Below are 27,003 nucleotides of genomic sequence, written 5' to 3'. Positions count from 1 at the left end.
TTCATCTGATGGGACATGCAAACGTAATTTCTAGGAGACAAGGTTGGGATATGGAAGCTGGAGCTAATTAATTTGTCAGTTTTGGCTTTCTTGTCAAGAGTAAGATGAGAACATGGATATCACCTTCATGTGAAAGTAGTAATGTTAAATATGAAGCTACCGCTAGCAGCGTGTTAGCTGGCTCTGTCTGAAGATACAGTAAGAAAGTCTGATCCCAGATTAGAACTTTGTATCTTTCTTTTTTAAACTGGTCAAAAACAGAAATGTTAAATGAGAAGTTGTAGTCATGGGCAGTTTTGTACATATTTATATTTATTGGATAGGAGCAGTGAGTCGTGTCATCGCTGCAAGATTGATATACAACCGGCAGAGACTCCATTAGATCATTTTTTATACAATGTAACGTTTTAATTAATGTTAATTAGAGGTGCTGACAGGCAGATTCTGTAGGTTTTTGTAGGTGAGTTTTGTTACCTTCGAACAGAGCCAGGCTAGCTGCTTCCCCCTGTTTCCAGTCTTTAAGCTAAGCTAAGCTAATTGGGTTTTGGCTGGAGCTTCATATTTACTGTTCAGATATGGTGGTATCAATCCTCTCATCAAAGTCTCGGCAAGAAAGCGAATAAGCATATTTCCCAAAATAATCACAGTTTAAATTGCACTCAAAACATTTATGTTGTCTTTTCTATTTTGATTTCTATTATATTTTATGCTTGCAAATGGACTTGAATCTGGATTACTTTTTCATACTTTTCCTAAAGTGATGAATACAATTTCTATGATCATAAGCTATTCTTTTTAAGCTGCATACCATACAGTTGAAGGGAGTCTATCCTTAATGCTTTAACAAAGAATCCTAATATTTGTTTACTGAAGCTTTGTTCACTTAGCTTTTGAAAACGAATGAGATGTTGTTCAGATGTTCACAAAGGTTCAAACACACACAAACACATGTGCACATTAATATGTCCACAAACACACATACAAAGCCATGAAGAAGGCTATCATTCATCATCTCTTTTTTCTCTTTGTTAGGCTTTTAAGATACTTCACTCTTGTCAAACAAACCTCAGTATTCTAATAGAATATACTAGCTGGTGACTAATGAAAATCAATGTCCACATTATTACATTTTTTTGTATCCAGTGAATGATCTAAGCCTCTGAGTTGACATAAAAGCAGATGCCCTGAGCCGATGAAGCTCATTCGATACCCACTTCAGACTGTCACCTCTGCTGATAGATAATTTAACGTGTCTTTGAACGTCTCTGTTGCACTGAGATCATCTTCTTTGTGCCGATAACTTCTTGATAAAGAGTGACATGATGAAGTTCATCTGGGTCTGTGCTGCATTGATGGCCCTGTTTATTACAGGTAAGAGGAACAAACACAAGACTGTTTTTGTGCTGACGAAGAAGAACATTATCTTTCAAATCTCTTGAATAATTAGTATATCAACTAAATATGTTAACATGTTAACATTCTTAAGTTTGTAGGCCAACTAAAGAAATACAAATAAAAGGTTTTCTAAAGCCACGATTGACTGGAAACTACTTTTATCATCATACGCTAATAAACAAAAGCAAACATAAGATTTAAAAGACAAATAGGGAGTCACAAGAACATTTCTGTGTAATCTCTTTTTACTTACACCCATTTAAAGTGTTGCTTATGATAATGTCTGAGATGGAAATTGTTGTGGGTTGTATCAAGGAAGTGCTTAAATATATCAAGCTTGAGAAACTTTGACTACTGCTAACGGCACTACAAAAACCTTACAGATTTTGTTATGCAATTTACATAATTTTCCTCCCCTTACTTTTTACTTTTGTCTTTGTTGACGTTGTATGTCTTGGATCTTAATGGTGGGATTCGTGGATGCTTTTGTAACCGTTAAGAATTGTAAACAATATTTGTTTGAAAAAAATCAGTAGACAAAATCCAATATAGTTGTTATTAGCAATAACGAGTGTTGCTGGAGTTCTGATTGTATGAATCAAATATTTTTAAGCAAAATTTAATAAAATTGTAAGAGCAAATCTGTCAATGATTAAATTACCTGTGACGAATAAAAAATATCCAGGTAAATCTTATTTTTCTGCTTATCTCAGGCCTGGTCACTACAAACATTTTGAAGAAATTCTTTAAACTATTTTTAAATTGTTATTAACACCATGACAAGGATGACGACTATGATGAGAAGTGATAAAGATGATCTCATCAATGCTTTCAGGACAGTGGTGATTTGTGTAATAGAGTTTGATCACTATCTGACTATCTTATTTTCCTCATTTGTAAAAAATAAATAAACAGATAAGTAATGCCATCTCCGTCACCTTGTCTCTTTCTCTCTGGATCACAGGTGAGTCTCTGACCTGTAACACCTGCAAGGTGGGCTTCAGAGGTAAATGTCTCTACAGCTCCACTGAGACCTGCAGTGACTCTAAGCCCAACTGCTACAGGGGAGAACTGGGTGAGTAAAAAACAAATTATCCTCTGCTGCTCCTTTAGTCCGTGACAACAGATGGGTGTATCCATGCATGAGCTTGTTACACTCATCTAAAGTCAAACTATTAGACACTGCTGAAGATGAAAAACCTGTCCTGACAGTATAGATTAAGGTTTGGACAGAAAGCATCGCCTCAAAAGCGGTCCAACAATGACATTCTAATTACATAGACAGTCGAATGACTTGTAACAAGGACTTTACCAATGATTTAGCATGTTTAAATCATTTACTACACATTGCTATAGTAAAGGCTTATATTTTTTCCTCGTGCTGGTGAGTTTATGTAAAGGTTCTGATAGCCGCATAAAACATTTCTAGGTCAAGTGTCATGTGACCCAGTACTACGACAGGCCACTGTTAGGAAATTTATACTATATTTTGATTTGATTTGGAAAAAGTTGTGGTCATTTTGCGTATTTCTGTGAGATCAGGTTGCTTAATACTTAGATGACAATGACGAGTTGTAGAATCAAACATTGTGTTTTTTACTCCTGAAGTAACCAGGTTCAGTTAAGTCTGTGTTTACGTTAACTATCTGTGAGTCAGTCTGCTGCTCCCTTACGCTCATCCATGGTTTCTGTTGCTTTTACAAACTTGGTAAGATACCTGCCACGCAAAAGGAAACAAACCCTCTTACACCACCACCGCCACACACCGATGAAAATATAATTTGAGGCCAAACAGGGTTAGGCATGGCCGTAGTGTTAAGGTTGTGTTCAAAGTCACATACTCCTGAGTTATTCCTCTTGACTGTCCCTTGTCAATACTCACCACCATTTTTTTGTTTCATCGAACGGTTAATTATTTAAACTGTCGGCCTCACAGTCCACCATTGGACGGTCTGAAGAGCTGCAATGCATTTTGGGGCGGTCGAGTATGTCGTCATACTCAACATGCAGTATACAGTTGAAACGTACTACACATTCAATCATGTGACACTTAATATGAGTGGTATGTTAGTATAAGATTTCAAACAGAGCCTAAGTACATTTGCTCAGATACTGTACTTAAGTACAATTTTGTGGTACGTGAAAATCAATAGTTTTTCCATTTTCTGCTTCTTTTGGATGAGATATAGATGAAATTAACTAGAATACAAAGTAGGTCAAATTAGCTCCACCTACATCGGCTACAATATCAAAAAGCTGCTTACAGATTGATGCATCACTAATAATATTCCAATAGATTATTTACTATAACTCTCTGAAAGTGGCCTGTTTGGGTACTGGGTTACTAATACTGTAGTTTAACTGGAAACTTTTAAATCAGGACTTTTAGGTCTTTCTGCTTCACAGGATCTGAATACTTCTTCCCCCAATTAATGACACATTGGTTTAACATAAACAGCACAAAGTGGCACCGTATACTTTCTATGTAAAACGGTTTGACAACACCCTCTGATCTCCTCCTTCAGCCTTCAACGTCAGCCGTTTTATGAACATGCAGACTCAAGGCTGCATTGCCTCGTCTCTCTGCAACCAAACTGAATCCGGAGCCCTCTTGACTGCCGAATACACCGTCACCAGGACCTGCTGCAGCACTGACTTGTGTAACGGAGCCACATCCATCCAGCTCCCTCTCACTGCTGCTTTGAGCACCGCCCTAATGGCCGTTTGGAGCACCTGGAGCCTTTAAAAGAAACAAAAAAGATCCTATTCAGTACTTGGGTGTTGTCTTTGTACGCAATCATTAAAGAGTAGGTTTATTATGTTACTCCCATTGTTGTAGCCTCTACGCCTGTAAATTTAGGGTTGTACAGAACACAGTGTACAAGCTCAGTGTAATAACATGTTGGGTCGCACGGAAATTTTAAAACACAAAATGCATCTGTAACTACCACAAAATAACATTTGAACTGCATGAAACCCCTTTCTGCATGTTAATAATAAAAGTAATGAAATATGAATATATTTGTGCTCAAACTGAATGTACGTGAGTGTCCTCCTGGCTACCAATGTCTAAGCAGAGTTTTCCCAGTAATGACCTAAGGCTTCCTCTTCACAAAACTGAAACACAAAAACCTGATGAACCTCATTCTTGCACGTTGTTTCTTTCAGTGAGTCATACCTGAAATCTTCATTACTTCCTCAAAAGCTGACTGAAGCAGGTATTTACGTTGAAGTGTATTTTTACAAAAAGGCATCCATTGACCTCGAAACCCCTCAAGAAAGATGAATAACGTTTGGAAAGCACTGATCGTCCTGAGTGCCTTCATCGCCGCAGGTATGTGAAGAATAACATCTAATGCAATAAGGTAAAAATGAATGTAAGAGCCATATTAGACTTCATAAGATGTGTTCAGTTATATAGTAACGAAAAATGTTGAAATGCTCCTTTAGTTACGCTACTGACGACGTCATAGCCAATAGCCCTCACTGAGGTTAAAGTCTACGGAGCAAGACAGTTTTTTGACCGTAGTGCCAAGTTGAGCACAGAATGAATCTTGTAACTTTGTCTTTTGTCGAGTAAACTTTTTGGAGTTACTGCCTCTGAAGAATTGTAGATTGCAAAAAATAAAATATATTGAATTATGTGAAGAAAATTTTCTATACCTTAAACTATAATAATAATAAAATATATTTGATGTTATTTTTTTATATTTAAACATGCTTTTATTCATGACCACTGTAACAAGTAGGATGTTCTTGTCTTTGTTAAGCATCATCTAACATTATAATTGGATGACAACTGTTCTCAAAAGAAATGGATTGTACTGTGGTTCATTACTTGGAACAAACCAAATCCTTGAGATAAACAAAGATGAGATATATTAATTGGCGTTTGTGATTAAGTTTCAAGGGTTTTCACTGCAGCTCAATGACATTAAGTTTGATACAAATGTCTTGTCCAGCAGGAACTGCCACTGATCTGTAAGGGTATTCCTGTTCATGTTGTGCGAGAATCAGTATTAGTATGTATAGTTTGAAAGCAAAGTAAAGCATTTACAGAGCTTCCTGAATTTAACACCTGTTCAGGAAGGATGTAATTAAAGAAAGATAAATAAAAGTATCCTAGATATTTATTCAATTGCCTAAAACATAACAGACTCCTGGAGGTCACTACAACCTAACCTTTAAAAGTACAAATATCCATTTTACACTTTGGTGTTTATACGCATTGAAAAAAATCTGAAACAAAACGTAACTGATGAACTCTAGAGGAGCTGGTGGAAAAACACGAAACTAGCAGAGATTCCCTGATACTGTTGGACTCTGAGAAGATAAGAAAGCTCAAAATGTTGCCGAGTGAGTTACTTTACTGTGAATCTGATTATCACATATGTTCATCTTTCTTTCTCTTTAACAGCACAATGCCTGAACTGTCGTCAGTGCCCTGTTGGTATATTTGGGACGTGTCTGTTTGGAAGCGATATCCAATGTAATAATTCAACTGAGAGCTGCTACCGTGGAGAAGCACGTAAGTGAACCACAACAACACTCTGGGCAGATACTGTGAATACACTACAAGGGTTGTAATTTAACTAGGCCTACACCATATGGAAATGTATAAAAAATAAGACATAATGAAATAAACAAATTAATAAATTTGCATCAAAACCATGACTTACACATGACTATTTAATTCAAATGCTTTCAATCATCATCAACTTCAACTTCATCATTGTCTTCATTTGGCCAGTTGCCATAGAACTGTCAAGCTTTCCACAAACCTTTTAATTAAATAACATCTAGCATAAAAAACAACATTTAGCAACAGCTACAGCTTCTTGACAAGATAGCAAACTCAGTCTACTGATGATATGAAGATGGTGTGATACAATCAAAAGCTCCAGAAGATCTACAAAATGAACCTTGAGGTGAGATTGGTAAAATGACACATCATGTGTAATTGTAAAGTAAATGTAGAAACAATCCCAAAACACCAGAGGATGAACAAATATTGGAAGGTCGAATCCCTCTGTAGTGAGGTTTTATTCTACCAATGATGCTTATTCTGCCCTTACTTGTTGCCAAGCTAAACATGCTTCAAATAAAGGTTGAAGACAGGAGAAGGCCTTTTAGGTTTGCACTGGAAGCAAATATTAAAATATTTAAAAAGTATTGGACAACAAAAAGAAGACACAAATAGACTTAGAACATGTTTATTGAAAAATTGTTTAACTTGTAGACTTCAATTCCAAGAAAACTGGAATCACAAAAGCATAAAATAGAAGTTGCACTAGTTACCTTGTCCCTGGTGCCAGTTGGAAACAGTGTAGAAATAGAATATTACAAGTGAACGATCAATATTAAGTTCCCATATGAAGAACAACACTGTAATAAATCTAATGAACATGCGTAGAGTCCACAACAGGAGAAGCAAAAAGAGTAAAAACATGTAACTTACAGGTAAATCTCTATTAGCAACATATAACAGCAAGGTAAGTATGATGTCAAATGATCTTGCAAAACTGAATTTACAAATCAACGTTTACAAAACAACTGTTATCAAATTTGTAATGTTCCGAAAAGGACATTTATTGAGTGGATAAGAGATACGTGTAAATATTTGCTTGTTCACAGATCTGACAAAATGGGGGATGTAACCATAAAAACACTAAACAGTAAAACTGCCATGGAACTCTGTCAGTATTGGTTGCTATAGCAACAGAATGTTCAACTGAACCCGACTGCCGGTGGCAGAAAATGCTAGCTTACCAATAAGGACCCTTTTAGTTTAGTTTTTTACATTTGGTGACATCCTCTTTTGTTTCCAATCCTCCCAGAGTTCAATGCGACCGGGGCGCTGACCCTGCACATCCGCGGCTGCCTGGACTCAGACCTGTGTGGGCAGACGCTGACCGGCAGCTTCCTGGGTGCTGGTTTCACCAGCAGTTTCCAGTGTTGTACAACAAACCTGTGTAATGGAGTCGCCTCTGTCCAGCTCTCTCTGACTGTGGCCCTCTGTGCTGCCATCCTGTCCTTCCTCATGTATTGAGGAGATCGTTTTGAAATCCAAGAAGCATCACTTAAATTAATCACTGTGACCCATTTTTCTGTCTTGTGTCATCTTCATAAAATACAGATTCAGGGCAATATCAAGCATCGAAGCAATGAAGTCATGTCTTCAATATATAGCCTATAAATACTTTAATATGTACCGTAAGATTGCTGAAAGGACTACTCTAGATTTTTGAATGTTGCTTCATGTGTTTAGGTTGTAGAAGGCCATATAATAAATAGATGTGATTTTGCATGAAGCATTTACAAAAAAAGTAATGTTTTGTAGCCACGGCGCCTGGGAAATGAATGACAGGCAGCGTGAAGAGTTTGGGAGAACCTTTTAGCTTTATGTTGGGAGATAGTACAACAATACTTTATTCATGGGTCCCCAACTATTTATTTAAAATTGTGACTGGCATGAGAAGCTGTTATTATCCACAGACACACACAACAGGTTTGTCTCTCTTAATATGCAGGGCTTGTTTTGAAAGGATGATTTGCCCTGTGACATGTTGTCAACACTTGCCAGCTGCAGTTTACAATGAGCTGTTGTTTTCGCCACAGATGACATGACTATTAAAATATGAACCTCTGTCTGCATATTGGAGAGTCAGTTGCTGCTGCACAATTTAGATCTCAATCATATTAATGTTTTAAAGTCCCTCCTAATTGGCTTGCTCATAGATAGTTGCACCAAATTATTCACAAAACTCAAAACTTTTTAATAATATTGAAAGCATATGCCACTTAAATATGAAATCCTAGCAAAATAAACAAAAGACGAGCAATAAGTAGATCATTATTTTTCCTTTATTTGATTGATTCAATTTGACATTGCTTGTTTACTTTCTCAGCCACAGTGAAAGTTCATTCTTAATGAAAACAGTTTGACCAATAAATAAATGAAATAAAATAGAAAAATAAAATCTTAGGCTCAATCTAAACAAAAAGAAAAGCTGAACTGACACTGGAACGGAATAAAAAAGCTAGTAAGTAGAGTTTCGATCAATGAGCTCTTATTTGTTTGTTGTTTTTACAAATAATCATGCAATTTAAAGAATCCCAACAAATAAACATTTTGTGATGACAAACCCCTGCGTAAGATGGTTTTTTTTTCACATTGAAATTAAAAAAGAAATGTATTATTTGATTAAACTGTCTTCAAACGGTCCCTTGAAGCTTTCAAGGGAGATCCCTGGATCCCTGTTTAAGCATCCATGACAGGAAACACACTGTATCTGAATCAAGGCTTTGACAGTCACTGTTAAATGCACATTGGACTGACAACCATTATAAAATTGATTTCCTGATTTTCGGACCAGAATGAGAGCAGCAAGCAAAGTAACGCTCAATACCTCCCTCTACTGGCTCTTTACTGCACTGCAACAAATACTGTACAGTACATAGTTTTTGAACAAACATTTTATGTAGCCTATATTTTGTTTACATCATGGCTTCCAGCACTATCCAACTAAATTAAGATTGGTGTTTGACACGTCTAGTAAGTACATTTTGGGGAGAAAGACATCCAGATAGTTTTATTTTTTTCAAATAAAACAAGTTAAATGTAAATACTGTAACTTCTTCTTCTTCTTTGTCTTCTTCCTCTCTTTCTTCTTCTCCGACTTCAAAGCCTCTCCGCGCTTTTTGTCACTGTCGGTCTTGAACGCCTCTTTATTTGCTGAAAGCTCAACCGGTTATGCACCAGCAGGAAATGGAGGAGCTGTGATGATGATGATGATGAGGAGGAGGAGGATGATGATGATGATGATGATGAGTGTGTCGCTGCAGCCGACTGGAGGCAGCAGAACTGGGAGGAGAAACGACCAGCAGGCGGCTACAAGCTACAGCGACAACTTTATACACTTTGTAGGTAGTCTCTACAGACTTAAAATATGCTCAAAGTTGATATGTTGTGTTTTAAAAATGCTGCTGTTTGCTTTGTTCAACGTTGACGGTGTTTGCGTATACTGCTACAATGTTTCATTTGTCATTTACTGACTGGGGTTTGTAGCGGAAGATGGGCTTGGCTTCCCAACTCGTTATTGTTTCGTTTAGGAAATGAAACTTTGTTGCTCTATTCAGCTTTAATTTGAACGTTTTGTGTTTTCTCTTTTTTAAAGAAAACGTTTAAGGTCTCGTGCATCAGCAGGTGAAGATGAGCGACGCGAATCAGCCCAAAGTTGAACTTTTTGTCAAGGTAAGTGATTGAATTTAACCCCCAAAACCCGATACGACACGGCGACACTATTTGCCATTAGTTTGTTTAACGGGCTTAAAGCTGCAGATATTGTGTGTTTGTAGTTTCAGATATTATCATTTAATCAGCATTCTCACTGTATTGTTATTAAAAGCTGATAACATATCTCACTCTGTCCGCATGGGGACATAAAGTCACCTTGTACGTATTAAATCACATTACAGATGTGTCATGTCAGTTCGACCACCTCTGCTGACTCAGCGGGCTTACAGCCTAAATGGCAGTAAGAATAATCTAATGCACGTTAACATCATATGCAGGCGACTTGAATCTACATTTCGTTATGTTAGTGTGTCAGGCAGGCTAATCCAGTTTTCTTTGAGCCAGAAAAAGTCAATACAACAAATATGGCTTCCCCTCATGCTCTCACACTAGTTTAAATAATGATTCCTCTGTGTGAACATGTGCACCACCCTCTACTCCCCCCACCCCCCTTCAGGGGTGAAAGATACCGTTGTAACTTTTCTAAATACTGGTTTCTACTCAGCCTCTTCAATGACACTTGATACCCTTAATTAACAGAAAACATCTCCAAAGTAAAGTTTCACGTTAGTCTTGGTAAGTAAGTGGTTTCCTGTTTTATTTTAACTGTAGGTTTATGATGTATGCTGTTCGGGCCACAGTACAAACCCTGAATGGGATGTAGAATGACTAAACATGAAATATGGCTTCCTCTACCCACACAACGAACATTTTAAAGTTGTATGATCATTTCCTCTAAGTGAATTATATTACATTAAACGTAAGATATATAGTTTTGGTGTCGTATAGAGCTGAAACAATCAGTTGATTAATTGATTGGCAACATAATCTGCAACTATTGATCAACCAATCAATTGATCGTTGAAGTAATTCTTTAACTAAAAATTACAAACATTACTTCGCTGCAGCTTCTTAGTCATGGTGATTTCGTGCTTTTCTTTATCTGATGTTATTATAACTCATATTTGTGTTGAAAGGAAAAAACAAAACCTTTTTTTTCCCCTCTATTTTTTGACATTTGCAGACCAAATAATGAATCAATAAATTGAGAAATTATTTGTAAGATTAATCAGTAATTACAATAGTTAAAAAATGTGTTACTGCCTAATTATCATACGAGATAACCGGAGCGTTTGTCTCATTTTTGCTTCAAAAACTCTTTGAGCAATTAATTGTTAACTTCTTAATTGTTAAATTTCTATTGTCATTTTATTTTGCGTTTGTCAATGCTCTGTTTTAAATTAAACAAATAGAGACATGCTGCTGTAGAGCCAAGAACATTTAGTTTGACTTCTCCTTTTTAAACTAGTTTTATTTTTAGTTTTCTTTAACTGTTGCTTTCCTTCCTTCACTTTTTCATTGAGTTAAAAGTTGATGGAGAGTCTGTATTAAATTTGTTTTTCCTGCTAAACATATCCTGAGTGTTGTTTTTGCAGCTTATTATTTATTTATTTTCATAGTTTTTTCACACAAAAAAAGAGGATATTCAACAAAAAAAACTGCCATGATCCCAATATGTTCCTCTACTTTACTCTATTAAATATGATAATATATCATTAACTATATGAAAAACATGATGATATAAAATGTTTTTGTGTCCCAGGCAGGGAGTGATGGTCAGAGCATCGGCAACTGTCCCTTCTCCCAGCGTCTCTTCATGGTGCTGTGGCTGAAAGGGGTCACCTTCGATGTTACCACAGTGGATATGAAGAGGTGAGATCACTGGACTTACATGTACATGTATGTCTGTATGTGTGGTTGTGTGTGTGTGCTGCAGGTTTCTATTAGCACAACAGAGGAATGTCCACATTCTGTTTTCCTGTTCCCAAATCTACCGTGCAGTAAAGAAACAAGGGGGCATTTTATTCAGATATTGAGTGTTAGCAGATATAAAGCTACTCTGGCTTTGATTCTAGTGACAGCTGAGGAAGTCTTGAGTAACAAAAATGACACATTTCTTGTGGTTTCATATGTTTTCCTTTCCATCCTCCCCTTTGTCTTCCATCCCTCTCCTGCTGTTTAACCCTCTATCTCTTCACTGCTGGATGTCTGTATCTCTGTTTTCTGACGTTTCCTAATTTCCTTTCACCTTTTTAGGAAGCCAGACATCTTGAAGGACCTGGCTCCTGGAGCCCAGCCTCCCTTCCTGCTGTATGGCAGCGAAGTGAAAACGGACACCAACAAGATCGAGGAGTTCCTGGAGGATAATCTCTGCCCTCCAAAGTAATCACTCCGTGTATCTGTTTAAAAAATGTTATATTTTGGTCATTTTAGAGCTAAATCAATTAGTCAATTAACAGAAGATCAATACTCATCATTGTAGTAATTTTTCTATCTTCAGCTTGTCAATTGTGATGAATTGCTGCTTTCCCTTGTCTTATGTTTATATTATATATATTGTCTTTGTTGGACAAAACAAACACTTTTAAAGAAATCATCTTGGGCTTCAGGACATTTTAAAAAGGCCTTTTCACTCTTTTCTGACTTTATTCAAACTAAACAATGAAGGGATTAATAAACATAAACGACCATTAGTTGCAGTCCTAGTTATTTTAGTTGCCTCTTACTTTGACTTTTTGCAGTTTTTGTGTCACAAATCTTCTTGGTCTAAGCCTTTCACATTTCATGCACATTTTGTTTGCGATGTGATGTGATTACATGTGAATCATTGTTAAACTCTCTGCTTGTCCAGGTATCCCCGTCAGGCTGCTCGTAACCCGGAGTCCAACACAGCAGGCATGGATGTTTTCTCCAAATTCTCTGCTTATGTCAAGAACTCAAACCCTCAGGCCAACGAAAGTAAGTAGATCTAACATTTCATATATTTAAATGTGAGTCTTTAAATGCAATAAAATGATTTGCTTCATACAGCCTTTTTCATTTCAAATAGACCTCCCTGTTTTTTTCTGTAACAAATACTGCTCAGCTCCTTCTGTCTTTCTCTGCTGGACAAAAAACCAGCAGGGAGCATCCGAGTTAAGAACATTATGGTCTGAGCTTTCTTGCCTAGGTGCAAACGGGTCACCTGCTGCTCTCTGTATTTAGCTCCTCTGTGTTGGATGATCTCACTTCGAAATGTCACTGTTGTTGGGAGGAAACTATGTGTTTTATTAAATCTATTCACTTATTTCAGCCATTTAAATAAATGAAAACTAAAACTAACTAACTTTAGCTTGGATTAAACACTGTATTTTAATATTTTCTTTGTGTGCTCAGATCTAGAGAAAGGCCTGCTGAAGGCTCTGAAGAAGCTGGATGACTACCTTGGCTCCCCACTTCCTGACGAGATTGACGAGAATAGCACTGATGAGCTCACTTCCTCATCCCGCCCCTTCCTTGACGGCCAAGAGCTTACTCTGGCTGACTGCAACTTGCTGCCTAAGCTCCACATCGTGAAGGTAATCTTCAGTGCTCTAAGCTGTGCAGCATGGGGGCCCTGGGATAAATAGATAATTATGTTGAGTGCATGTGTTTAGTCTGAAACTGAAGGCTTAAGCCCAGCATGTTTCTTTCTCTTTTCCCCTCTCCAGGTGGTGTGTTTAAAATACCGAAACTTCAGCATCCCTCAGTCCCTGACAAACCTCTGGAGGTACCTGAACGCAGCGTACGCCAGGGAGGAATTTGCCTCTACCTGCCCGATCGACGAGGAAGTCCACATCGCCTACTCCTCTGTGGCTAAAGCTCTCAAGTAGGAGCACAACAGGAGGCGCAAGTTATGAATACAGCTGCACAAAAACACAAATCTTCTCACCTGAACACAACAAGAATTCACCTGCAAGCAACTTGGTCGACCTGTTTTTCAAGAGGCTGTCATTGCATCTGTGTGGCCATTTTTTGCAGCTTTAAAAGTTATAATGTTGGAACATTCTGATGAGTTAATTTAGCTGGTTCACTATCATCAGACTATACGCTGAGGTTCGTTTTAAAGAGGCTCGTTCATGTAGTTTTCCTGCTTTTTGTTTGCCACCTGGATCAGTTTGCATCAGGTGTGAAACAAGGAAGCCAAGGAGTCAGATAAACTGATGTAAAAACAAACACATGCAAACATCAATATTTGTCAGCCGTGGCAAAATCTATACCCAGTTTTCCTGGACATTCACCTCTGTAGGAAATTAATGATTGATCACATTGCTTGCAGGCTCACACACACACACACACACACACACACACACACACACACACACACACACACACACACACACACACACACACACACACACACACACACACACACACATATGTACACACTTAAAACTACAGCCTTGCTTGTGTACAGTTTCACCATCAGTAGATACACACTGTAAAGTTGTTTTTTTGTTCCCTTCTTTATGTTTTCTACGGTATATCTTTGTATTTTGGGGGAATTTAACAGACACAAAGCTGCCTACCAGATCAAACTTTCACTAGTACCATGCAAGGCTCACACAGACTGATTCAGCTCTTTTTTTCAGTCTTGGTTTAAAAGGAAGCAGACACATGCGTACCAGCATCAGCCCACCTGCCAAAGTGATGTGATTTGTCTGTAATCGCAAAGCTTCACATTTACTTCATAACTTTATTACTGAGAGAACAAGGCCTTTTTAACAGTTGTGGTATTATTCATATTTTTTTTATTGTTCCTCATAGTGCACCCCACAGAGGAAGTGGGGTGCTTTTCCTCTGCTGCCTGCAGACCGGGTTTTCGCTTAAGGGAGGCAGAGCTGAAAACGGTTAGAGACAGGAAACCATTTCAATAGACTCGGGCTTCCCCTTTCTGCTCTCCCACAGCAGGCACGAAGGATTATTCAAGATTACCAAGCTTGTTTGTGATCCGCTGTCGGAGCCTCTTGCCAACAGTTTATTTTGTATGAAGGATCCTTTTTAGTGTCATATAAATGAGGGGAGCTCAGGTAGTGAGTGTATTGAAATTGCTGTGGATGAAGAAGTTAAAAGCTGAAAGCACGTTTACTACCTCTTCTGGTAGCTCGGTGCACAAGACCTGTTCTGTTGCATGTTTCTCATGAGGCAAAAAAAACCAAAACCTAGCAGGAAGTTCAATTAACGTGCAAGATATGTCTACAGTAAAAATCATGCCTGCAGCGATATTGTCCTGATAATCATCCAAATACTTAAAACTTTAAAAATGGCACTTAAAAATAGTGGAATCACTTTAACTCACATTTAGTTAAGAAACATGTATTTTTATTGCACACACAGCCTTTTTAGTGTAAAACAATCTTAAGTAAATCCGAGATCCAACGTCCCCCATGCAAAAATAGCAACATTGTATCAGTCTGTTGTTTCTGACATGATAACTATTTTCAAAATCAGGCTCTTTTTTCACATGTCCATTATGATGGCAGCTTGAAAGCTTTTTCAAGTCACTCAAGTGAGGATATTCACGATCATGTCACCCAGTGCAACAATATCCTCAATAATGCCTTTCTAGCTCAGGGGATGGTTTGGGATTTCATGGGTCGCCAGTAGGGCTATTCAACTTTTGTTAGGCTTGCTAATCTGAAGTCATTCTCTTAAAAGTGACTTGAAATGAAACTACTGGGAGGAACTTGAACCAACACACACAAAAAAAACCGTCTTGTCCGACTGTAGCTGCAGCTTGCGTATATGGTTTTATTCATCACCACAACTATGCAAATTAACATTTAAATTAAGACTTCAACTATACAGTAGGTTTTGTTGTTCGCTCAAGATAGCATCATTAAGTGTCATGTCTCTCAGATCAGGGTGAAGCTCTTTAAAAATGTAACCTAAGTGCAATTTAAGCCTATAGAAAAGACAATCTTGTACACAGACTTTTAATATTTGAGACGTCCATTGGGAGCACAGTTAGTTATTTTTCTACATGATTTAAGTTAAATCCTTCCTTGAGGTGTAACACAAGTGTTGATCAAATAGATGATGCTGTATATTTTATATTGACTGAATGGTTGTGGATTTCATCTATTTTCTACATAGGGACCAACATTTAAAGGGAGTGTGTCTAAATAATTTCAGTGCTGATGTATTTTAGTATTTCTTCTCTCAAAGTTTGAAGAGTTTTTAGCTTCTTACAGTCAGACAGAATTTCAGGGACTGTTTAACTTGATATATTCATTAAAATGTTAACTTCAGATTTTATTTTTACTTCACTGTTAAAAAAATCTTCATGTCATTTATTTTCTTTGTTATGAAACTCATATTTTGGTTTTGACTTTGTTTCCCACCCATATTAATTCCCCTACAAATATTTGTACCTTGTTTTGTCTTTTTTCATGTAGTCACTCACTAACATTTAAAAGTCCACAGGATCAAAGTAACAGGTTGTGTGGAAACTAAACCAGTAGATTAGAATAACCAATGAGGTCAATCAAACTAATAGCACAGCTGAAATGTATTTTGTGCTTTAAAAGCCCTTACAAAGACACATTTATTAATATCCCAATAAAGAAATATCTTGATAAAAAATTCACAGATGTGTTTTTATTTGATTTTTAACCATTACGGAGGGTACCAACATGGAGATGGTCAGGAAGGCATACAAAAGGTACAAACAACTGGGTTTTTTTTTCTGTATAGGTATTATGCTAAAAGCTTAGAAATTATCGTAAACATGTTGTCAGTACAATAATTTAAAAAAATGATATCTACTCATACAAAGCAAATACACATAAAATATAGCACAAATAAGAAGAAGGCATCTCTTCAGGGTAGTTTGATAAGGTTTAAGTTTTAATAGCATGCTTATTTTGTCATCATTAATGTCATTTGGAGATACACCGATACATGCCCAAGCTAAGGGTATTATCTAAAACAAATATGTATTTCCAGTTTTAAACCTCAAGATCCATTAAGTATCTCTTCTGGAGCTTTCGCCCATGTGACATGGATATGTGGATGATCAAATTGTTTCAAATTATTCTGAGTATGTTAAGGATTTCTTATCCATGTTGGTGTGAACAGTTCATGGTAGACTTTGGAAACAGAGGTTGATAAACCAGTCTAACTTCCGTTTAGTAGCTGCTCTGGAGCTTTCTGTCATATCACATGATTTTCATCTGTTTCCATTTAAAGTCTCGTGCATCTAATAGTTTGTTGATGAAGCTCATTTGATATGATTGAAAGCTCCAAAACAAAAACTAAAATGACTAAAATGAGGTGAGAAATTTTTTCAGCTGCTTTTCTCATATGAAAAAAATGAACTATTAGCCAACTTTTTAAATGGAACATTTTTCAAGTGTGACCACCCGAACTGAGCAAAATCGTATATACTGATGATCCATAACAGCCACTAAATAGACCTTGAGGTGAAATTGTTTTCGAACAATATATATTTTGATATTGGTCTGTTCTTTTTACTGACAATATAGTTTGGTATTTGCATTTTTGTAATTGTTTTTGTAGACCACTTCACACTGTCTAATGTTTTCTATTATTTTCAAATTTTTATTCTTATTGATTTATTTTTTCACCTATTTAAGAAAATTAGATACTAAGGGTAGGAAACTATCAGATAATATTGGCCAGTTCATCACTAATACAACATGTTCCCTGTTCATTTGTTATAAAAAATAAAAAAAAGTATTCAAAACCCTGCTGTCTTACAAATGCATGCTCATGTGCCTATGAGTGTACATATTTTTCAGGTCACTTACATCTTCTATATTCGGTGTAAAGCTTTGACCCCATCCACCATCAGGCCACCAGGAGAGAGAGTGCAGGCAGCAGGCAGAGAGCTGCTCCTCCCCAGCTGAGGGCAGCAAAGGACTCAGCCCCGTTACAGAGGTCTGTATCACAGCACACGTTGGTGTAGTTGAAGTAGAGGCCTGAGGCGTATTTCTGTCCACTCACACCACACTGTGACTGGACTGCACAGCTCTTCTCGTACATCGTCATTTGTAGAGAGCCTAAGAGAGAAAGGAGGCAAGTTTACTTTAGTGCTCATTGAAAACTGCCCGAGCATTTAGGGGTTAAGGTGCTTGTGAAAAAGAGAAGGGCTTTATGAGACACAGTGAAGGTTTGGCTCCACCCACGAAGCCCAGAGAGCTATTTTAAGAAATAATTTGATGGCATTACAGGCATTAGTGAGCTGACAACCAGTCTGATGAGATATGAAATCTGATCCTTTGAGTCATTCTTTTGTCTTGTTTTGTTTTTACAATTGTGGAGGTGAGACGGGATCAGGGCTGAGAGAAAACATTGAAAACAAAGATTATTTTAGTATCCGTAGAAACAACACACAGAGCTCGGACTGCGAATGTTTTGTCAATCAATGTTTTTTTCTTTTCATTTTGGCTCTAAAAGCTACCTGGACAATTATGCTAACTTCAAACAGTTGTTTTAGTTTTTGTTCTAGATTTTGGAGGTTTCAGGGTTTTCCTGAACAAAGTTATCCAGATAACTTAATAAACTTGCCTCCCAGAACTGGTCCCCCTTATCCAGGATTCAAAATAAAACTGTTACTGCGACATTTAAACGCTGCTTTAAGATCATTTCATCTATCTTTGGAGAGCAGTGAATCAATTGTAAAAATCCTAAATTTAAGATGATAGTCAGAACTTCAATTTAGTGGCCATTGTTTCTCTTAAAATCCAAAACAAAACTGTCCTAATACATATATCCTGTATGCACTGTTGTACGCTTCTAAAATCTGTCCTCTGCCAATGTACGGTACAATGAGGCTTTGTTTGCCAATTTGTGACCATCCTGCCCTAGATTCTCAGAAAATAATCCCATCTCTTACACACACACACACACACACACACACACACACACACACACACACACACACACACACACACACACACACACACACACACACACACACACACACACACACACACACACACGGATCTGGATCTCACCCCGTTTTCCTACAGCAGTACTGGACAGGCAACGCTGTCCGGCTGGACACTCCTGTGGAAACTTTAAGCAGTCCAGAGGAGAGATGGCCGGGAATACACAGGTGTAGCAGCTCAAACAGGCTGTAGGAGAGAAAAAATACAAAGAATCTTACTGTGAGCTTGATAGAATATTGACATTTATATTTGAACCTTATAAAAATGTTATAATGACGCATTGACTGGTAACAGATCCCAAATAGTTTTGGTAGGGATTTTTGAATTTGGTTTTTAAAAAACTGCAGCCAAGATACTGAGGGTGACACGGTAGGCTACAGTAATCTGAGTTAGAGTAACTACAAGGGACTTTCATGTTGTGTTGAATTTTGCCGCCCCTGTGGGGCAAAAGTGGTAATGTTTTTCATTTGCTCCACTGCCTCATGTCTAAAAGACGCAGAATATTAAATTCTCTAAAGAAAAGTCTCCTGCTGCTTCCTTTCAACTGGCTAACGCACTACTCGCTGCAAAACTTCACCTGTGAAGATGTGATCATAAACTCTTCTGGTCTGCATGCCATGAATCACTTCGTCTGATTTTGTGCGGAATCAAAACTGGTGACAGGCATTAAGAAAAACTATGGAAATATCAAATCATCTCGCTGATGTTCAAGTTTACTTATGTAAATCCTATAGAGGCATCAGTATTAAATTGAGACTGTTTCATAACCAGCAAAAAACTCATTGCAGTAACTTTAATTACAGTCAAAAATAAGCTTGTCAGACCTCTTATGGTAGAAACTATGTACAATACAGACATTGTTTCTATAAATGCAGACACCAATTTATTGTTCATAAGCTAATATTGTACAATATATGGGCTTTACCATGGAGAGACATTCTGCAATTTGGAAAAATCTGCATTTATAGAAACAATGTCTGTAATATATGTATATATATATATATATATATCCAGTGTTGTGACTTTAGTCACACTAAAGAAAAGAAGCTGTAAATACACGCAACCTTATGTCAGGTAAAACCGTAGCACTTTTAAATGTTAATGTTCCTTTTTTATGTCACTGAAATCACACTTTACAACAAATTCAACCGTGTTTTGAATATGCTTTGGTAATAATTTCTCTCAAGTTAACTGAACTACATACCTGTCAAAGGTAGACAACACAGGAGCACAATCACAAGTCCTGAACCAGACATGATGCTTCCAGTAAAAAGTCCTCAAATTGTTTTCAGTTAACGATTCAAGCTCGTACAAAAATCCCCCTCTTGGTACGTCACAGCTTGATCATCAAACTAGGTCCCACAACTCAATCCGTAATAAAACTTTTCTTGTGAGCTCACACCCTCTAAAATGGCAACACCTCCAATGAAGTTTATATTGTCAGCAGCTTTAGGTCACCTGAAGAGTTTTTCTCTTCATGGCACTCTTGTTCTTGTCTTCTATCTTCGTTTTTTACCTATGTTACTCAGGCAGTTAGTGTCTCCTCCCTGAAGCAAATTTAATTTCGAGGAGTAATTATGATCAGCTGACATAGTTAAAAACAGACTAAGAAAGAGATTTAGGTTTTGTCTTTAGTGTGTGTTCATTTTTATATCACACAAAGCGGCCCCATCACAACCACAGGAAGTGAGTTTAATACGGCTGAATGAGATGACCTATGACCTCAAAGGAAAAGAAAATGTTTTGGACAAATCTTTTAGGCAGTTTTGAATGAGTAGTTTTAATTAGAGAAACATAACTTTATATTTTATGTAGAGATAAGCTAAACACTTACTGTTGTGGGTAATTTTGAGCATAAAAAACATTACTTCCTGTATTTTATTTTTTTTCATCTATCTATGGTGAAAATGTTTCTATTAATGTCAAGGATAACACAAAATTCAGGCTCCAAGTGACAATTCAAATTATAAAAATATATGATGTAGTAAGGCCCTCAGTATTGTTAGAATTCAAAAAAGGAGGCATGATTTAACCTTCCGTCCTCTCTTGTTTGTAGAAGTAATGTCTTTACATGTGCATGTTGCATCTATTATTAGGTCAATGTTTTATTATACGCTTTGGTAATGTTATTATGTCAATGAAAACCCCCTGGACTTTAGTTAACTCATATAATTATTATATTATATATTCAGCAAGATTTCTGCTGATGTTCGAAACTTTCTGCACAAGATGGAAAATGAGTAAGCAATTCTGTCTGATATCAGGTAATTACTCTCAGTGATCTCGCAAGAAATCATATATTTTATTTGTTAAAATAAGATATTAGGTTTTTATGTGTTGTGTATGTGCATGAGACAGCAGCTAGAAAGCTGCTAAGATGTCAGAAAAGACAGCACTAAAGTCAGCACAGAGGAGAAAGAGTCAGCATCTTAGAAAGAGAAAGAAACCCAGAGAGAGAAAGTCAGCATGTCAGAGACAGAGAGTAAGTGAGTTGGAGAGCAAGGCAGTTTAACTGAATTATCCTTTAGTGCGTAATAGGAGACATGAGGACAGCGTGCAGGACGGTCTGCTGACAGCAGTCTTGTGATGGAGTGAGCCATGCAGGCTCGGACTGAATAAGCTGTTTACCAGTTGATTAATTACACAGCATAGAGCCAAAAAGACCTGAAAGTCTCCCTTAAAATGTTTACAGACTCGGGCTAGGTTCAGACAGTTTGAACAAAGCATTTTCTTTAATTTCTCTAGTTTGTTTACTTCAATCTGGAGGATATGTTGTATGGTGAAATAATCAGTGGGTTAGGACAAGTCATAAATGTAAAGAATTTATGACATGTCACACTGTTTAAAGTGTGTGTGTGTGTGTGTGTTTGTGTTTGTTGATAAAGCTATAGTTTTTTTAATAGACTTTGATTTTGGAAATCTGTCCTTTTTTCCTCAGATGTGCCGTTGACTTGCTGATTTTTTGGAAACACTTACTCAAGGATTTTTCAAATATCCTGCAAAATGAAACCATAAATCAGTTCAAACTGTTCGATAAAACTATTTTATTTCCATACTTCAGCTTGCATGAGCTAAGAAATAATACCTGTTTCTAGGTTCACATATTGGCACTTCATTTACAATTTGTATTGAACATTTTTGATTAAACTGAGTGTTGTAAAATAAGAATTTAAAGCAGCCAAAACTTTTGACAATGATTGAAAAAATACAAAAACTGACTGACTGACACTTACATACGGTTGTTGAGTATTGCCTCTTTTTTTTCTACAAATTCAATTCTACGAAAATGTTGTCCATTTGTGCCAGCTGTATTAGAATAGATAAGGTGCTGAGGACAAAAGTTGTACTGTCTTTCATTGGAGTGGAGTGGAGGACACTGTTTTTAAAGACAGTGTGGTAAACATGCTGATCCTATATTTGACTGGAATGTTTTGTGTGCTGGCTGAAGGATTTCAGTGAACAGATGGTTTTCTTTAATCCTGTCTGTGCCAACATCATTCTGACCCACATTTCAGGAAAAGCCAGATTACTTTTTTTCTTCGTAATACAGCATAAAGGGAAGGGGGTGTCCATTTTTGATGACTTTGATCAGAGGAAGATGAGAAATAGGTTAGGTTATTGCAAAAAAATCAATCAATAAATAGACTCAACCCATAGGCAAAAGTGCAGAATTAAACCACTTTGGTACCCACTTCTAATGTCATTTTTCACCTATTAAAGAAAAGCAAAACGGGGATACTGAGGAATACAATGCATTTCTACCCCCCCCCCCTCCTCCACCCCCTCTTCCACAACACTCGGCTCCCCTCCACACTCCTCAAACACTGCACACCTCCAACACCCCACCCCCACCCCCACTCCAACAACCTACAGCACACAGCCCCCTTCCCCCAACTTGTCCCTCTCAATTAACCAGGTGAGAAAAGAACTGAGGAAGATAAAGGTGAGAAAAGCCACGGGTCCGGACGGCATCAGCTCAAGGCTCCTCAGATCCTGCGCAGACCAGCTGTGCAGGATAGTGGAGCACATCTTTAACTTGAGCTTGAAGCTGGGGAGGGTACCACAGCTATGGAAGACGTCCTGCGTGGTACCAGTCCCAAAGACCCCGGGGGCCAAGGACTTCAGCAGCTTCAGGCCGGTGGCATTAACATCCCACCTGATGAAGACCCTGGAGCGGCTGGTCCTTGTGCACCTCCGCCCCCTGGTGATCTCATCTTTGGACCCTCTTCAGTTCGCCTATCAACCTGGCATCGGGGTGGATGACGCTGTCATCTACCTGCTACAAAGATGCCTTTCTCACCTGGAAAAGGCTGGAAGCACTGTGAGAGTCATGTTCTTCGACTTCTCCAGTGCCTTCAACACCATCCAGCCTTTGCTTCTGAGGGACAAGCTGGAGCAGACCGGGGTGGACCACCACCTCACTGCATGGATACTGGACTACCTCACCAACCGTCCACAGTATGTGAGGATAGGGAGTGTGAGTCAGATCGGGTGTCCTGCAGCACGGGGGCCCCACAAGGAACCGTTCTGGCTCCATTCCTCTTCTCCATATACACATCAGACTTCACATACAACTCTGCTACCTGCCACCTGCAAAAGTTCTCTGACGACTCTGCAATCGTCGGCCTCATCTCCGCAGGCGATGAGAGGGAATACAGAGAACTGAACCAGGACTTCACAGGATGGTGCCGGCGGAACCGCCTCCAGATCAACTCTGGTAAAACCAAAGAGCTGGTGGTGGACTTCCGCCGGGGAAAACACTGTCCTCCGGAACCAGTGAACATCCAGGGACAGGACATTGAGATTGTGCAATCTTATAAGTACCTGGGTGTTCACTTGAACAATAAACTGGACTGGACTAATCATTCAAAGGCACTCTATAAAAGGGTCAGAGCAGACTGTATCTGCTGAGGAGACTGAGGTCTTTTGGAGTGCAGGGAGCACTCCTGAAGACCTTTTTCAACTCTGTGGTGGCATCAGCCATCTTTTATGCAGTGGTCTGCTGGAGCAGCAGCATCTCAGCAGCAGACAAGAAGAGACTCAACAAGCTTGTCAGGAAGGCCAGCAGTGTGCTGGGGTGTCCATTGGATACGGTGGAGGTGGTGGGAGACAGGAGGGTGATGGCCAAGCTGTCATCCCTGATGAACAATACCTCCCACCCCATGCAGGACACCCTGGCAGCTCTGTGCAGCTCCTTCAGCCACCGGCTGCTTCACCCCGGTGTGTGAAGGAGAGGTACCGCAGGTCCTTCCTTCCTGCTGCTGTCAGGCTGCACAACCAACTCTGCTCCCAGCAGACCACATGACCACAGGACAATAATAACATAATAACATGACAATAGAAACCTGTGCAATACATTGCACATTGCACTGTGCAATAATGGTTAAAAAAGTTAAAAGTAGTTGAAATAGTTGTTGTTTTTTTCTCTGTCTGTAAATATAGTATTTCAGTTATTGTTGTTTTTTCTACTGTTTTTTTTTTTTTTTTTTTTATTTTTTATTGCTTATTTATAATACTTGTTTTATCTTATTTTTATTTTTCATTTTTTATTTTATTTATTTTTTTATCTTATTTTTTATTTTTATTTTTAGCTTGTCTTCTTCTGCTATGTCTCTTGTGTGCACTTTACTCTGCGCTGTTGTAAGTCTGCAAATTTCCCCGCTGCGGGACTAATAAAGGATTATCTTATCTTATCTTATCTTATCTTGATGTGTAACAAAGTATGAACAAAAAACAAACAAACATGTATTGCTTTTATACTAAGATTAAATAAGATTTTAAATCAATTTAATCTTTTGGAGCTCAAGATTTCAAAATGTAGCTCCTCTTACAATGTTTGGACTAGAATCTTCAAGATCCACTAAAATAGATAATTATCGGGCACAAATGAAATCATTCAGTTACAAGTAAGGTTTAAGTTTCACAAAGTCATGCTTTTGCTATTACCATTGACATACGATTATGTGTTTTTTGCATTTCATTACTGTTTGATCAACCACACTTTCTGTGTGATAATGTACTGTGATGAGGTCAAACATGATTTTGTTGCAGGGTCTAAAAAGAAGAAAAAAAGTCATAGTACAGTATGTCGAAAAAAGACAAAAAAAGTAATATTATAGTATGTCGAAAAAAGACAAAAAAGTCATAGTATAGTAGTCGAAGAAAGTAAAAAGAAAGTAATAGTATAGTATGTCCAAAAAAATCCTTTAAAAATCCTATTAAAGTACGTCGAAACAGAATCATAGTACGGTATTTCAAAAGAAGAAAAAAAAATATTAAAGTATGTCTACAAAAAATAAAAAAGGCATAGTAAGTCATATTGTAGTATGTCAAAAATGGTTAAAAAAAGTCATCATATAGTATGTTGGAAAAGGACAAAAGATTCCTACTATCGTCTATCCAAAAATGTCATAGTATAGTATGTGGAAAAAAAGTCATAGTATTTAATGTCGAAATAAAATTAATTCTATGGTATTTCCAAATAAGTAAAAAAGTCAACAAAATGCATTTGTAGCTTATTTGCAACACAAGAACAACATGAGAAACAAAACAAAACAGAAACTGTAGTGTATTCCTGTAGTGCATTTTTTTTTTTAATTCACAGGAGGAATGTAAACAGCAGATACAGCAACAATTTTTGGTCAGATAATATGGCAGACATCTTAACATTAAAAGGTTGGTTTCAGGAAAATGGTGTCCATCAACTTTGACTATTTTAAGCACCAAACATCACTGATTTAAACTCAGATTCCAGCACTCTGTTCTGCAGTCTGCACATCAAGTACAGCTTGTCCAGGATACCACAATGGAGCCAGAAAAAAGTTTAAAAAGTCATAGTATAGTGAGTAATAAACATTTTCAAAAGAAAAGTGTATATTATTTCCCAAAAAAGTCATAGAAAAGTATGTTGATTAAAGCAAAAAAAGTCATACTATTGTATGTCAAAAAATACATAATATAGTATGTCAAACAAAGACAGAATAGTATGTCGAAAAGATTCTAAAAAACGTCAAAGTATATGTGTCGAAGAAATTCTAAATAAGTCATAGCAAAGTATGTCAAAAAAAGATTTTGAAAAGTCGTATTATAGCATGTCGAAAAAAGTCATAGTTTAGAAACTGCAGGAGAACTGTAAATAAGACATACAGACACAATTTTTTTATTGCAGATAATATGGCAGATATCTGAACATTACAGTTCGACATCAGGAAAAAGTTTGACTATGTTTGAGCACCAAGAATCACTGTTGTAAACTCAGATTCTTGCACTCTGTCCTGCGGTCTGCCGGTCAAGTACAGCTTTATCGGTGATACCATGATGAAGCCAGGTCTCTGTAAAGATGTGGGGTCAACAGTGATTGGCCTCCCTTTGCTGAGTTTGCCTGAAGTCTTATTTCATCCATCCTTTTTTCCTGGGTCCAAAGCTTTAAATGCATCTCGTCTCCCATCCGACATAGTGGTTGACCCATGGGTTGTGATCATTTTAAGGTTTGATTCATTATATAATAGGTCAGAAAAGCATTATAGCGTGATAGTACGCTTAAAAAAAGACAAAAAAAGTAAGTCTTGGCTTAGTATGTCAAAAAAGTCAAAAAGGTCTAGTATGTTGAAAAAAGATTTTAAAAAATCAAAGTATAGTATGTCAAATATAGTCATAGTATAGTATGTCAATAAATCATAATAGTCCAAGAATAGTATATTACTAACTTAAAAAAGTCATAGTATAGTATGTCTAAAAAACGTTTTTAAAAAGTCGTAGTATAGTATGTGGAAAAAAGTTTAAAAAGAGAAAGTGTAGATGGCAAAAGAATAAAGAAAATTATAGTATAGCATGTCAAAAAGTGTAAGTATAGTACGTTGAAAAAATAACAAAAGTAATATTATGTTTGTCGAAAAAAAGTCTCAGAATAGTATGTTTAAAAGTTTTAAAAGAAATCTGAATTCATAGTATAGTATGTCGATAAATGTAAAAATAAAAAAAGTCAAAGTGAAATTTGTGGAAAGAAAGTAAAAAATACTCATTGTATAGTATGTCGAAATACTTTTAAAAAATCATTATAAAGTAAATTAAAAAAGTCACAGTCTAGTATGTTTTTTTTTTAGTCGAGGTATTGTATGTTGAAAAAAGTCAAAGAAAGTCATAGTATAGTTTGTCCAAAAAAGTAACAAAAAAGAATCATAGTACAGTGTGTTGAAAAAAAAAAATAAGTTATGTTTAGCAGGTCAAAACAAGTCATGATATGTTGGAAAAAGAAAATAAAAAGGTCATAGTTTAGTGTGTGAAAAAAATCATTAAAAAGTTCTATATCATAGTTTAGTATATAAAAAAGTAACAGTATAGAATGCCCAAAAAAGTACAAAAAAACCCTGTATAACATTGTATGTTTAAAAAATATACATAGTTTAGTATGTAAGAAAGAGTCATAATATTGTATGACGAAAAGATTTAAAAAATCACAACATAGTAGGTCAAAAAATACTCGTAGTATAGGACTTATATAGTATTTCAAATAAAAAGTCATAGTATAGTATGTTGTAA

The 27,003-nt window shown here is 37.0% G+C and overlaps 4 protein-coding genes across 4 annotated transcripts; 3 read left to right on the top strand and 1 right to left on the bottom strand.

Annotated features, from left to right (window-relative positions):
• Window positions 1–1,319: 1,319 nt before the first annotated feature.
• LOC129097662 (sperm acrosome membrane-associated protein 4-like) lies at window positions 1,320–4,141 on the top strand. Its single transcript, XM_054606569.1, has 3 exons — window positions 1,320–1,371; window positions 2,360–2,470; window positions 3,921–4,141. The coding sequence occupies exons 1-3, from the start codon at window positions 1,320–1,322 to the stop codon at window positions 4,139–4,141; spliced, it is 384 nt and encodes a 127-aa protein (XP_054462544.1).
• Window positions 4,142–4,677: 536 nt separating this feature from the next.
• Window positions 4,678–7,444, top strand: LOC129097661 (sperm acrosome membrane-associated protein 4-like). The gene is made up of 3 exons (XM_054606568.1): window positions 4,678–4,729; window positions 5,813–5,923; window positions 7,233–7,444. The coding sequence occupies exons 1-3, from the start codon at window positions 4,678–4,680 to the stop codon at window positions 7,442–7,444; spliced, it is 375 nt and encodes a 124-aa protein (XP_054462543.1).
• Window positions 7,445–9,233: 1,789 nt separating this feature from the next.
• clic1 (chloride intracellular channel 1) lies at window positions 9,234–16,152 on the top strand. The gene is made up of 7 exons (XM_054605755.1): window positions 9,234–9,318; window positions 9,573–9,649; window positions 11,295–11,404; window positions 11,789–11,914; window positions 12,384–12,490; window positions 12,908–13,089; window positions 13,222–16,152. Exons 2-7 carry the CDS (start codon window positions 9,608–9,610, stop codon window positions 13,381–13,383), a joined length of 729 nt encoding a protein of 242 aa, XP_054461730.1. The 5' UTR covers window positions 9,234–9,318; window positions 9,573–9,607; the 3' UTR covers window positions 13,384–16,152.
• A 1,210-nt stretch (window positions 16,153–17,362) lies between these two features.
• LOC129096739 (prostate stem cell antigen-like) lies at window positions 17,363–19,721 on the bottom strand. Its single transcript, XM_054605359.1, has 3 exons — window positions 19,670–19,721; window positions 18,532–18,651; window positions 17,363–17,574 (listed from the first exon to the last, which is right to left on the bottom strand). The coding sequence occupies exons 1-3, from the start codon at window positions 19,719–19,721 to the stop codon at window positions 17,363–17,365; spliced, it is 384 nt and encodes a 127-aa protein (XP_054461334.1).
• Window positions 19,722–27,003: the final 7,282 nt, after the last annotated feature.

This window comes from Anoplopoma fimbria, chromosome 10 (assembly GCF_027596085.1).
Source record: "Anoplopoma fimbria isolate UVic2021 breed Golden Eagle Sablefish chromosome 10, Afim_UVic_2022, whole genome shotgun sequence".
Taxonomy (NCBI): Eukaryota; Metazoa; Chordata; class Actinopteri; order Perciformes; family Anoplopomatidae; genus Anoplopoma; species Anoplopoma fimbria.
The sequence above is the reverse complement of the archived record's forward strand: the minus strand, read 5'-3'. Positions and strand labels throughout refer to the sequence as shown.